We start from the raw sequence: 14,121 nt of genomic DNA, 5'->3' as shown, positions 1-14,121 counted from the left end.
ATGTAGTGTAACAACTGTATCCTATCTATGTTAGCATGTTCACATTTCACATCCAAATCATCTATAAATAACTTGACTCACACAGATTTTTATTCTTAAGGTTGATTTGGACATGAAGCACAAAAATGCTTATATAGAAATGCTTATATAGGTACCGTTCACTTGCATTGGTGCAATATGTCATTTTGCGATTTGGTTGAACTATCCATTAAAGCTAGAATCCTTTGTTGCTACATTCAGTTTATAGCCACTGATTCCTGAAAAATAAAAAACTTAAAACACCCGATGAGCTTAGTTCAAATGTCATACTGCATCAGAACCCAAAATATAAGCTTGTTTTACTCCATTTGTAAACAATGTTAAACACTGTATATCCTCAAAACATGGTTAAAACTATACGTTTGCTATCATTGATGGTCAGTCACTGCATCCACACCGCTGTCTGAATTTGAGAGTGGTTACATTCCCGGTAACACTTTATTTGGATAGTCTTGTCTCTTGATGCTCTACAGACGAGCAGTAACAGTTCAACTATCTAACCCAAATGATGGGCTATCCAAATAAAGCGTGGCCCATTTCTCCAGGCCCATCCTCAGCTTTGTACCAACAGGCAGGTGATCACTTATAGCTTTATTAAGGTGTCTAGAAATATTTTATATATATATATATAAAATCGACAGGTGTTGGCAGTGTTTGGGGTCCAAACTCCAGAGAAGCAGGAGCTCGTGGATATTTGACTAGTTACTTAATCATGCATCTCTGCTGTGCTGCGTTAGTGTTCTATTAAAAGTCATACTTGTGGGGAGAACATCAAGTACTGTAATGCTGCATATCTTCTTCCCCAGTCTTTTCCCCACTCAGTTTACACAAGGACTAAAGCGCGTATCTCTGGAGAACCCATTTTACAGCCGTCTGTACAAACAGCAACGTTCTCTGAAAAACATGTTCAGCTGTGTCGTTATGTCAACGTGACCGTTTCATAGGCAACTAACTGTAAAGCAGTTCCTCAAATGTGAACTCGGCTTCCAGGAACAGCTGAGAGAATCGATTAAATTAGCCAGAAGTCCATTTGGTTGTCTGCTAATTGGTCTCGGCGCTTCTACTCATTTTGTGTCAGAGAAACCCATTACGACACACCTCAGCTTAACATGTGTCTTATCCTCTAACTGGTGTGCTTTAAGACTAGTCATAACAATGATTGACTGGGTGATATGTACTGAAGATCAAGAAACACACATTGAGACTTGTTCAGTTAGTATTTATTTTGGGTTTCTCACATCCAATAGACATACTAAACTACACTGAGTGTACAAAACATTAACACCCCCCTCTTGTTAATGACTGACCAGGTGAAAGCTATGAGCCCTTATTCATGTCACTTCTTAGAGCCTCTTCCATCAGTGTAGATGAAGGGGACGAGGTGGGTTAAAGAATCACTTTTAAGCCTTGAGACGTGGATTGTGTTATGTGTGCTATTCAGAAGATGAACTGGCAAGAGATTTAAATGCCTTTGAACAGGGTATTGCAGTACGTGCCAGGCGCACCGGTTTGTGTCAACACCACAGGGTTTACACACCATTTCCCCATGTGTATCAGGAATGGTCCACCACCCAAAGGACATCCAGCCAACGTGACAGTGGTAAACATTGGAGTCAACATGAGCCAGCATCCATGTGGAACACTTGTAGTCCATGCCCCGACGAATTGAGGCTGTTCTGAGGGTGACTAAATACTAAGGTATCCTAATGTTTGGTGTAATCTGTGTATAACAAAATACCAGACAATAAACCAGGGTTCAAGGGGAAGTCCATAGGAAACGTTAACCAATTAGTGCATTTTCAAATATTAGAACTCAATGGTAAATGGTACACAAACATTAAAACAGAGCAACAAAGTCTACATCTCACATAACACTTTATTCCCTACATAGACACCGGCAAGCCTATGGGGAATAGAGCATCACTTGAGACAGACATGATTATTCATATTTACAAATTCCAAACACTTGACAACTGGATAAATTAAGGATAGTAAGTGATATTCAAGAAGGGTAAATAGATGGTAAATAAAGGAGCAGGTTGGACCCATCAAATCACATCAAAACTCCCCGACGTCAACCCTCTTGTCTCTGAACTTGTTCCTGGCCTTTGTCCGAGCCTTGAATGCAGCCGCGTTGTAGAGATGCTGGAAAAGAAAACCGCAATGTTAAAACACAATAAGAGACGGGCTCTTTTATTGCGTTGGTATATCCATTTGAAATTTTAAAAAAAAGGGCAAATAATTAACCATATTAGTCCAACCAACATGATTTGCACTTTTAGCCCCTTTTAATTAAACAGTGTACGTGTCAGCTACTGACTGCCGGGTTGTACCATTGGATTCATCCATTTCTTCTGCATCCGTTGGTCTGTGTGATTAACGGAGAGGTGGGGTGAGCTAGAGCGGTGTTTGTGAGACATGGGCAGATCCCGAAAGGGCTGGGTCTTTTTACAAAAACCTCTGTAGAGGCCAAATGGTTTGATCTACAAAATTGGCATTTGTGAAAAACTCATGAACGCAACACTATGTCAACTTGTTTTGTGATGCACTTGTAGACCTGGTTGTCCTGAAAATAAAGTGGTAAAACACTTCATTGTGAGGCTAAATATAAGGGTTGAACATTAAAGTCAGATAAGACGATTTGTGCTGGTGTCTCGAGACTGATCGGGTTAATTGAAAGAAAATACACTTGACCTTTTCAAAACATTAGTAGAGTTAAATTAGCCATCAAAGGAAGAAAAGAACGCAGTCTAGTAAGGATACTTACCCGTTCGAAGCGGGAGATTTTCATGGACTTCAGTGTGGCCGCGTCAACCAGCATGGGTGGTCCCAGCTCAAACACGTCACGAATAAACTCATTGGCCTGTAGGTGGTAGTTCATGCCAGAGCCCACAAACTCCCTGAACGCGTCATAAGTCCTTTTCCTCACCCAGCTGTCGATGGTCATACGCTCGGTGCTGAAGCGGATCGTCTCAGTCTGAAAGTCTCTCTCCTAACACACACACACACACACACACACGTCAGCCGAGGCAAGGCTACACTGTTCTGGATTCTCACAAGACAACAAAATGGATAAACGTTATTGATAACGAGAAGGGTAGATTAGGTTTGCAATGGCAACCAGCTGCCGACACAGGCACACAGAATTCCCACAATGAATCAGCAGTGAGTCAACACATGAATTTCAAATTCTATTCCCCAGACAGTGCTCATCTACTATTGTATAATCTGCCCACTCACCTCCACAGCCTTGAGCACGTCCCTGAACACAGACCTCTGCTTCCTCTTGTCAGTCTTGGCACGGTGCTTGTTGCAGTCGGTGGCCAGAGAGTTGAGCTTGTCACACAGGGGCTCCCAGTCGTCATACTCAAACTCCTGACAACGTCACAACAGAGCGTGGGTCAGTCATCAAGTGTTTACAGATTAACATGCTATGCTGGCACTGCATTTCAGTAAAATTCCATTTTAATTCAGTACAGGATGGGGATGTGCACAGCTATACAAATATCCAAAACAGACGTTAGTATTCAAAAACTTGAGTATTCATTTGAGCAAAAACTACTTGTAGGTATATTTTAACTGAAAAGGCGTTACCTACATTAAAATATCCATGTGACATTGTTACATACAAGGATACCATGACAACAAATTATACAACACATTTAAACAGTTTACGAAGTGCCCCCATTAAAAAAAATGTAGCCTTCACATGTAGCTTGTTGGCCAATGAAAGCAGCTCAATGTTTAGCATATGTAGTGAGTTCACTAATGCAAGATGGAATAAAGTTAGATTCATAAAAGTGACCAAAATGAGAAGGAGTAGGCTACAACGAGCAACTAACAGGTAGGTCATTTCATCCGAATGGGTGTTGGGGAGAAATTGCAAAATGTTGTCTCAATTAACCTAGCTAGCTATTCAAGGCTACTCCAGCCAAAACAGGCTGAGGGAAGTCTATATGGGGATAAATAACATTGTGGCTGCTACAAGTTAGGGACACTACAGCCAAGAATAGCTATCTCTGCCGCCGTCTGCTCGCTCCTATCTAACCAGCACTGCCACAGCAGTGCTCAGGACAAAAATACCCACACAATTTTATATACAGGCCACCAGTCAATAGTTTGGACACCTACTCATTCAAGGACTTTTCTTTATTTGTACTATTTTTTACATTGTAGAATAATAGTGAAGACAAACTATGAAATGACATATGGAATCATGTAGTAAAACAGAAAAAGTGTTAAATCTAAATATATTTCTTCAAAGTAACCACCCTGACTTGATGACAGCTTTGCGCACACTTGGCATTCTCTCAACCAGCTTCATGGAAGTAGTCACCTGGAATGCATTTCAATTAACAGGTGTGCCTTGTTAAAAGTTAATTTGTGGAATTTCTTTCCTTAATGCATTTGAGCCAATCAGTTGTGTTGTGACAAGGTAGGGTTGGTATACAGAAGATGGCCCTATTTGGTAAAAGACCAAGGCCATACTATGGCAAGAACAGCTCAAATAAGCAAAGAGAAACGACAGACATGGTCAATAATGTGGAAAATGTGAAACTTTCTTCAAGTGCAGTCGTATAAACCAGCAAGCGCTATGAAACTGGCTCTCATGAGGACCGCCACAGGAAAGAAAGAGTTACCTCTGCTGCAAAGGATAAGTTCATTAGTTACCAGCCTCAGATTTCAGCCCAAATAAATGCATCAGAGTTCAAATACCAGACACATCAACTGTTCAGAGGAGGCTGCATGAATGAGGCCTTCATGGTCGAATTTCTGCAGAGAAACCACTACTAAAGGACACCAATAAGCGAACAATTGCTTGGGTCAAGAAACACGAGCAATGGACATTAGACTGGTGGAAATCGGTCCTTTGGTCTGATGAGTCCAAATTTGATATTTTTGGTTCCAACTGCCGTGTCTTTGAGACAGAGTAGGTTAACGGATAATCTCCACTTGTGTGGTTCCCAAGAGAAGAATGGAGGTGTGATGTTGCTTTTCTGGTGACACTGTCTGCTTTATTTAAAATTCAAGGCACACATAACCAGCATGGCTACCACATTCTGCAGCGATACACCATCCCATCTGCTTTGCACTTAGTGGGACAATCATTTGTTTTTCAACAGGACAATGACCCAACACCAGGCTGTAGTAAAAAATAAAAAGCCTTAAATGAGCAGGTGGGTCCAAACTTTTGACTGGTACTGTACATTATTTAGAATGTCCGGATATCCAACATATTCATGATCCTCGTCGAATAGTGAAACCCCCCCCATTTCCTAGTACAATGGGATTGAATATCCAATGACAGATTTGAACAGAACTTTCTAAACGAATTCAAGAACCTCCTGAATTTAAATGGAACTGAGCCACACAGACCAAAGAACAGACGAGCACTTACTGGATCCATGTCCCTAGCCAGCTCAAACAGCAGAGCGATGGTCTCTCCCGCTGCTATCCTCATGTTGACGTCGTCATTCTCCAACAACCGGGGTAGTTTGGGCAGGTGCCTGAAAGAAACATTTCAGTCAAAAACAAGTTGACTTTCAATTTAAGGCTTCCCATCGCCATGACATTTCCTTCATCTACACTGGTAAGACAACTGGACATCAGGCACACACATTCACTACATTAGGTCTTTGGATGCTTCTGATCCAAAGACCTGTAGGCTGAAAGTTGTGTCCCAGAGAGACTTAGAGGTTCGAGTTAAGTACATACTTGTGTGTGACTGCTTTGACCTGGCTGCATGTGCAGATTGTGAGCAGCAGGGCCCAGGAGAGGAGGGCATTGGTGTGGAGCAGGGTGGTCTGGGGGTTGAGAGGGGGGCGACTCCCATCCTCCTTCACATAGGAACGCATGAACAAACTCTCAAAGCTCTCCATGGTGGCATACACATCCTGTAGACGCAGAGAGAAAGGGGTTCATCATTTTTGTTTAACCAGGGTGTGAGATTGGACTACGCAGTCATTTTGAGAGACGTCTTGGTTTCTGTACCTTGTTTAAAATGCTGAACAGAATAAATGAGACAGAATGTATTTTGTGCTGCTGAAGAATTTGGCAAAGTAGTTCCACATACAATCAAGCATAGAGAGTCACATTGGAACATCAAACATAGCCACATACCAGGATGTCATCTTCCGCCACCAGCGTGCACAGGCCCAAACTTGTTGCGCACTATAAAAGAAACAAAGGCTTTCAGTACAACAATAAAGGCCACTTATAAACTCAGCAAAAAAAGAAACGTCCCTTCAGGACACTGTCTTTGAAAGAATTTGTAAAATAACTTCACAGATCTTCATTGTCAAGGGTTTAAACACCGTTTCCCATGCTTGTTCAATGAACCATAAACATGCACCCGTGGAACTGTCGTTAAGACACTAACAGCTTACAGACTGTGGGCAATTAAGGTCACAGTTATGAAAATTTAGGACACTAAAGAGGCCTTTCTACTGACTCTGAAAAACACGAAAAGAAAGATGCCCAGGGTCCCTGCTTATCTGCGTGAATGTGCCCTAGGCATGCTGCAAGGAGGCATGAGGACTACAGCTGTGGCCAGGGCAATAAATTGCAAAGTCCATACTGTGAGACAGGACGGACAGCTGATCGTCCTTGCAGTGGCAGACCACATGTAACACCTACACAGGATCGGTACATCCAAACATCACACCTGCGGGACAGGTACAGGATGGCAACAACTGCCTGAGTTAGACCAGGAACACACAATCCCTCCATCTGTGCTCAGACTGTCCGCAATAGGCTTAGAGAGGCTGGACTGAGGGCTTGTAGGCCTGTTGTAAGGCAAGTCCTCACCAGACATCACCGGCAACAATGTCGCCTATGGGCACAAACCCACCGTCGCTGGACCAGACAGGACCGGCACAAAGTGCTCTTCACTGACGAGTCGTGGTTTTGTCTCACCAGGTGTGATGGTCGGATTCATCTCACAGCAAGAACTGGCAAATCTGGTGCAGTCCATGAGGAGGAGATGCACTGCAGTACTTAAGGCACACCAGATACTGACTTACTTTTGATTTTGACCCCCCCCCCCCATTCAGGGACAGATTATTCAATTTCCGTGAGTCACATGTCTGTGGAACTTGTTCAGTTTGTGTCTCAGTTGTTGAATCTTATGTTCATACAAATATTTACACATGTTAAGTTTGCTGAAAATAAACGCTGTTGACAGTGAGAGGATGTTTCTTTTCTGGCTGAGTTTAGCAAACCAAACCTATTTTAATGACAGGGTCCAGGCAGATACTCACAGCTTGTCTGGCTTGGATGTTGGCTGCTCCATCCAGCAGAATGTTCTTGAAGATGGGTTTGAGGGTCTTGAACACCTCTTCGCTCTCAATGCCTGAGCCCAGCTGAATACACAGCAGACAGGCCAGGGAGGCTGCTGCACGCTGCTCCTGTCCTTTACCTGAGAGAGGGATGTGATTTATTAGGATCCCCATTAGCAACAGCTAGTCTTACAGAAGTCTGACAAATAAATTACAGACAAGACTTTACATGCATTTAAAGACAATGTTTTTAACAACATCTATCAGTTAAACATGCATGTCAGTATATACACAACAATTAGGTCACATGGGGAGAGGCATTGTATTTGCTTTTTGAAACCAGGTTTGCTGTTCACTTGCACTATATAAGATGGAAGAATGTTCCATGCACCCATGGGTCTGGATAATACTGTACGTTTCCTTGAATTTGTTCTGTACCTGGGAACTGTGAAAAGACCCTGGGTGGCGTATCTGGTGGGGTAAGTGTGTGTTTAAGTTGACTCTGCAAATAATTGGGAATTTCCAACACATGAATGTTTCTTATAGAAACAAGTGACGCAGTCAGTCTTTCCTCAACTCATAGCCAAGAGAGACTGGCATGCGGTGTCCCTAAACCGGGACAGTTGTTGCTCAATATGCGATAATGTGACTAGAATGACATTGTAAACAGCCAACTTTCCAGGACGTAGACATGTCTTATGGGCAGAAAGGTTAAATAATTGTTAATCGAACTGCTGTGTCCAATTTACAGTAGCTATTACAGCAAAAATAATACCATGCTATTGTTTGAGGATAGTGCGCAACAACAAAACACGCATCACGGCAACTGGTTTGATACATTCAGTATTCTTGCTCTGGTTTGTCATCCTGAGGGTCCCAGAGAAAAATGTAGCATAGTTTTGTTTGATAAAAATAAATTGGTTTCTACAGTTTGACCCCACAATAAAACTAGAGCCTCCAGGAATTGCTTTGGAGTGTGGTGTCAAAAAATAAGTTTTGACCATGACAGTTTACAATCTAAGGTAACACCAAGTAATTTTGTCGTCTCAACTTGTTCAACAGCCACACCATTCATAACCAGATTCCCCTGAGGTCTAGAACTTAGGGAATGATTTGTACCAAATACAATGCTCAGTTTTAGAGATCGTCAGGACCAGATTATTAACCTGTTTGGGCTGCAAGCCCGACGTCGGTACACTTATGACAACAGCCAGCTCAAAGTGCAGGGCGCGAAATTCAAAAGATTTATTTTTATTTTTTATATTTAACTTTCACACATTAACAAGTCCAATACAGCATATGAAAGGTACACATCTTGTGAATCCAGCCAACATGTCCGATTTTTAAAATGTTTTACAGGGAAGACAAAATATGTAAATCTATTAGCTAACCACGTTAGCAAAAGACACCACTTTTCTTACTCCATCAGTTTCTTACTCCATCAGTAGCTATCACAAATTCGACCAAATAAAGAAATAAATAGCCACTAACCAAGAAAAAACTTCAGATGACAGTCTGATAACATATTTATTGTATAGCATATGTTTTGTTCGAAAAATTTGCATATTTCAGGTATAAATCATAGTTTACATTTCAGCTACAATCAGAAATTGCACCGAAAGCAGCCATAATATTTACAGACACCAACGTCAAATACCTAATTACTCATCATAAAACATTTCTGAAAAATACATAGTGTACAGCAATTGAAAGACAGGCATCTTGTGATTCCAGACAATATTTCCGATTTATTAAATGTTTTACAGCGAAAACAAAATGTAGCGCTATATTAGCGTAGCCACAATAGCCAGAAACACTTGGGCGCCCACGACCAGTTCACATGCACGACAGATATTAGAAATAGCATCATAAAATGTTTCTTACTTTTGGTGATCTTCCGTCAGAATGTTGGACAAGGTGTCCTTTGTCCAGAACAGTCGTTGTTTTGATCTGGAACGGCAAATATCCCTCTTCATTTAGCATGGGCACTTGCCAAGTGGCACGGATCACTCCAACGTCAACAAAGTCAGAGAATGGAACACGGCAAAACTCCGGAAAAAATTTCAATAATCTGATTAAACTATATTGAAAAAACATACGTTACGATGATATGGTCACATGTATCAAATAAAATCCGAGCCGGAGATAGTTGTCGTCCATAACGGCAGCAAAACAGAAGGCAATCCCACTGTCCAAGTCGCGCGCTTCAGAGTACCGGAAATGACGGTCACGTCATACAAAGAGCTTGTATTCCAATTCAGATGAAGATAAACACAAAATTTCTTCTCTCACAGCCTCTTGACACCCAGAGGAAGGCGTATGAAGTGTACGTAGACTCTTACGTATCATGACCATGTATAGGCAGGAAGTTGAACAGAGCATATATTTCTGACATTCCACTTCCTGGTCAGGAAAAGTGCTGCAGAATGAGTTCGGTTTCACTCAGAGAAATAATTCAAACGGTTTTAGAAACTAGAGAGTGTTTTCTATCCAATAGTAATAATAATATGCATATTGTACGAGCAAGAATTGAGTACGAGGCCGTTTGAAATGGGCACTATTTAACTGGCTACTCAATACTGCCCCTTGCAGCCATAAGAAGTTAATGGCCACGTATTCCAAAACAGACTGCAACACTTTAAGGTTTCAGTGACTTCATTAGCTGTGGTTGTTGATGTGGTTGAGTCAGCACACATGGACACGTGCTTTGTTTAATGCCAGGTCATTGGTAAAACGAGAAAAGAGTAGCGGGCCTAGAGAGCTGCCCTGCGGTTCACCACACTTTACATGTTTGACATTAGAGAAGCTTCCATTAAAGAAAACCCGTTGAGTTCAATGAGATAGATCTGAATCCACAATACAGCAGAGGATGAAAAGCCATAACAAAATTCTCAACAGGTTATGGTCAATAATAAAGTGCTGCACTGAAATCTAGCAGTACAGCTCCCACAATCTTCTTAATATGAATTTCTTTCAACCAATAAGTCAATTGTGTCAGTGCAGTACATGTTGAGTTCCCTTCTCTATATGTCTGTTAATTTGATTACAGAGAAGTAGCATTGTATTTGATTTTTAAAAACATTTGCTAAGCGCTGGCAGCCAGCCAATAGGTCTACTTTACCACTCTTGGGTAGCGGAATGACTAGCTTCCATCCAGACCTGAGGACAAAGACTTTACTCTAGGCTCAAATTAAAGATATGACATATAGGAGTACCTATAGTCAGCTACCAACCTCAGTAACTTTGAGGGGTTATAATAACTACTGGACCAGAACTAAAGACTCAAACACTTAATACAACAATACAATGTGGGTCTGTATCGGTATTCTGTGAATATGAAGCATGAATTGGTGAAAGAGTGAAAGCCTGTAGTAGTGGTAGTAGCTAACCTTTCTTGAGACAGCGCTCAATGCTGTCAGTGATGGTCATCCTCCTGTCTGAAATGAACTCGTACAGGATCCTAGTTGCCATGGCAGCCTTCAGCCCATCCAGGGCTCCCTGTCTGGTCTTGGCACTGTCAACGAGGTAGGAGAACAGTGAAGATTTAGGCCTAGTGTCTGCAGTAGCTTATGTAACAGCTACACATTCAATTATCAGCAGCAATCTGTGAATGGAAAGGGTGACGTCTTGTTGCATTGTGTTCATTATATAGCATCTCAGGTTTCGTCGACCCAGTTCTAGGCCTCTGGTTCCATGTCATCTGAAAGTGATACAGCTAACAGAAATAGCAGGTAGATCAGTTTCCCAGTGGTTTAGACTTGCCTCTTATCCACAATGCTGTCAATGAAAACCTTCAGCTTGTACTGTAAATCCTCCTGGGCTGTCTCCTCACCTGCCTCCCCTCCTACACATATGAAGATGAATACAATACACCCTGAGAAATACAGACTTGTACTAGGCTATTCCCTTTGTAGATTGTATTCTTTGAACCATTTAAGTTAAAAGCACAACATAAAAAGGGCTGTATGGCATTTATAACTTGACAGGTCAAAAGTTGATCCTTTTAAATATTTTTTTTTACTTGCCCTTTGTTACTTTATGACTGGGACACGGGCAAGCATGTGTACATACAATCACATACCTTCCTCTGCCACACTCATGGCATCACTGAAGCTGCTGCAGTGGCTGAGGGTCTCGATGGAGGCATCCTCATCACTGAAAGGCTGCACAGCTCCATGCTGCCCCCCTGAAACGATTACATGCCCAACCCCCCCCCAAAAAAAATCATACATTAAGTCATGGTACAATGTGTGCATTTTGCTCCGGGGGTTTAACAAGTACACTTCCATGCAATCACAACGCAAAACTTTATATGCAATATCTTGACAGAACAAAAGCCAGATCACTACTCTTATGGGATATGCACTTGTTATTCTCTCCCCCCAAAGTCAAAGACCCCCCTAGTCTTCTGCTGAATGTGCAAACAGCACAGCTCCTTGGGTGGGTAGCTGGCCAGGCAGTGACATAAGTTGCACCAGCTGGTGCAACTTATTATGATAAGACTGTTCCCATCTGAGAGGGAGGGCAGTGTGTAAACGTGACCATGTTCACGTGGCAATCCATTGCTTCCTTTTCAGACCACAGCACCGAACAAACAATTCTGAAAGAGGCAGACACCACCCAAATAGCTAGTCGACTAACACGATCCCGCTTTATAGCATAGCTGGCGTAGCTAGCTTGCTGTAATGTGAATAACTAGTTATCTAGCTAGCTAGTCCAGGGACGGTTATATAACCATGGGGGGATTCGATTAATCTGTCCCGGTCAAGCATGTTGTACACCGGGTGAAAGTTGATAGCATTAATTTCAGAACCGGGCTGCCTCCCGTGGGTGAGCCAGTTGCCCCGTTAAGTCCAGGGCGAAGTTCAGTAATTAACGTTAAGCACGTGCAGTAATTGAGTAGGATTCGGTGTTCCCACATCCAAAAGTGATTGCTTTTGATAACGTAATATCTGCCTTCCCAGGGAAAACTTGTTCAATGTAAACGTATTTTATGGAAAAACATGTTGTACGTTTCCGGACGATGCACCATGCTGCCTTGTTCAAAGCATGAGATGGGCGCTTCCCATCATCGTTTTTGCCCGTTGACGTCACGGCAGTCAAGTCCGTTAAAAACAAATTCTTATTTTCAATGACGGCCAGGAACAGTGGGTTAATAACGGCCTTGTTCAGGGACAGAACGACATATTTTTACCTTGTCAGCTCGGGGATTCGATCTTGCAACCTTTCGGTTACTTGTCCAACGCTCACTATGCTACCTGCCGCTCAGCATAATCGAATCATCCCATTATTTGACCTGATCGACTGTCGATCTCACTCAAATGTTGTGGCGTCCTTCCAACTAAACTTCGTGTCCTCAAACAACCTATCCTTTTACAGGAAGGGAGCCAAAGAGAACTCGCTAAAAATTAACAAATATGAGCAACACTGGTCAACTGACCTTAGTTGCTAGGTAACAAATTCGTTTCAAAAGTCAGTCTAAAAAATTATAATATTTTAATCGCGGTATCGGGGGTCGTTTATATAATCACACTACTCATACAATAATGTCCGCAAACAATATATGATGTTGAAGTTAATTAAAATTGTTTTAAGAGAAAGCGAGAGTTCTTTGTCTGGAAGCTCTGATTTCAACGACAAACATGGGCAATGATGCCACACTGTTTTGTAGTTCTGTTAGACATTACCCGTCGTTGAGCTCAACACGCTGTAAGAATGCACAGAACTACAACTCCTACAACGCATAAAACTCAAACCACCAGAGTAGGCCAAAACAACCCGGTCTGTAGCGACTTACTCACCCCTGGAACTCCTCTTCTTGGACCTTGGCATTTTCGTGCAGATAAGTATGAAAATATGAGCAAAAATCAGCCGATACACGACCAGTTTTTATTAAACTGTCTCATAAATTGACAATCTTCCCGTGGCACGGTAGAGAAAAAGGAATTAAAAGCGATCCTGGAGAAAGACTGTTGGCGAAGACGATACATTTTCCCTCAAAAAAAAACTAGGGTTGAGTTAATGTGGCGAGGTTTTAAGTATTTATACGACCAACGTCACATGATCAAATATGGGTTTACCCCTGCACCACCGACCAATCATGTTGTATAAGTGTATGACGCGATGTGATTGGCATCTCTTTGCTGACTGGGGTCATGTTTTCTGTAGTCATGTTCTTTGATAGCCACATGAGGGTGCTGCTACCCTGTCCACAAAATCCCTGCTGTATCGGTCGTTGCGCTTTAGATTTCTTTGGATGTCCAACTCTGATGTCACCCTATAGAAGTTGAAAATTGTTTAAGGTTAGGGTTACTAAGGTTAGGTTAGGTAAGGGTTATGGTTAAGTTTAGGATAGGAATGTCCCAAGGATTCTGGATAGCACGAACCCTGATGTAAAAAGCACTATCCCTGGCCTAAAATCCTCAGTGGTGAGGTCTTCTCACTGGGTGGACAATGATGTACATAAAGCAGTGGAGGTTGCTGAGGGGAGGATGGCTCATAATAACATCTGGAACGGAGCCAATGGAATGGTATTTGATACCATTCCACTTATTAACACTCCAGGCAATAGCACGCGCCCATCCTCCAAAATTAAGGTGCCACCAACCTCCTGTGGTCATCTGCTCATAGATCTCAGGTTTCTTCACCAGCATGTCTTTGCCCATGCAGCTGGGGTCTCAATCCCCAGTTGGGTCTCTGGAGTGATCATCTTCCTGTGGACTTTGGAGGGGCGCCAGTGCCTGATTTGCCAGTGGCCACGCGGGAGTCCAGCATGCTCTTCATCATCACATCAATTTCTGTAGTC

The 14,121-nt window shown here is 42.3% G+C and overlaps 1 protein-coding gene across 1 annotated transcript; it reads right to left on the bottom strand.

The window, feature by feature from the left end:
* Positions 1-1,242: 1,242 nt before the first annotated feature.
* Positions 1,243-13,317, bottom strand: LOC120031809 (interferon-related developmental regulator 1-like). The gene is made up of 11 exons (XM_038977630.1): positions 13,118-13,317; positions 11,398-11,502; positions 11,079-11,160; positions 10,706-10,830; positions 7,299-7,456; positions 6,160-6,210; positions 5,755-5,933; positions 5,438-5,546; positions 3,280-3,414; positions 2,807-3,031; positions 1,243-2,184 (listed from the first exon to the last, which is right to left on the bottom strand). The coding sequence occupies exons 1-11, from the start codon at positions 13,146-13,148 to the stop codon at positions 2,098-2,100; spliced, it is 1,287 nt and encodes a 428-aa protein (XP_038833558.1). The 5' UTR covers positions 13,149-13,317; the 3' UTR covers positions 1,243-2,097.
* Between the last annotated feature and the right edge of the window lie 804 nt (positions 13,318-14,121).

Source organism: Salvelinus namaycush, chromosome 38 (assembly GCF_016432855.1).
Source record: "Salvelinus namaycush isolate Seneca chromosome 38, SaNama_1.0, whole genome shotgun sequence".
In the NCBI taxonomy this organism is placed as follows: Eukaryota; Metazoa; Chordata; class Actinopteri; order Salmoniformes; family Salmonidae; genus Salvelinus; species Salvelinus namaycush.
This window is presented reverse-complemented; position numbering and strand designations above follow the sequence as displayed.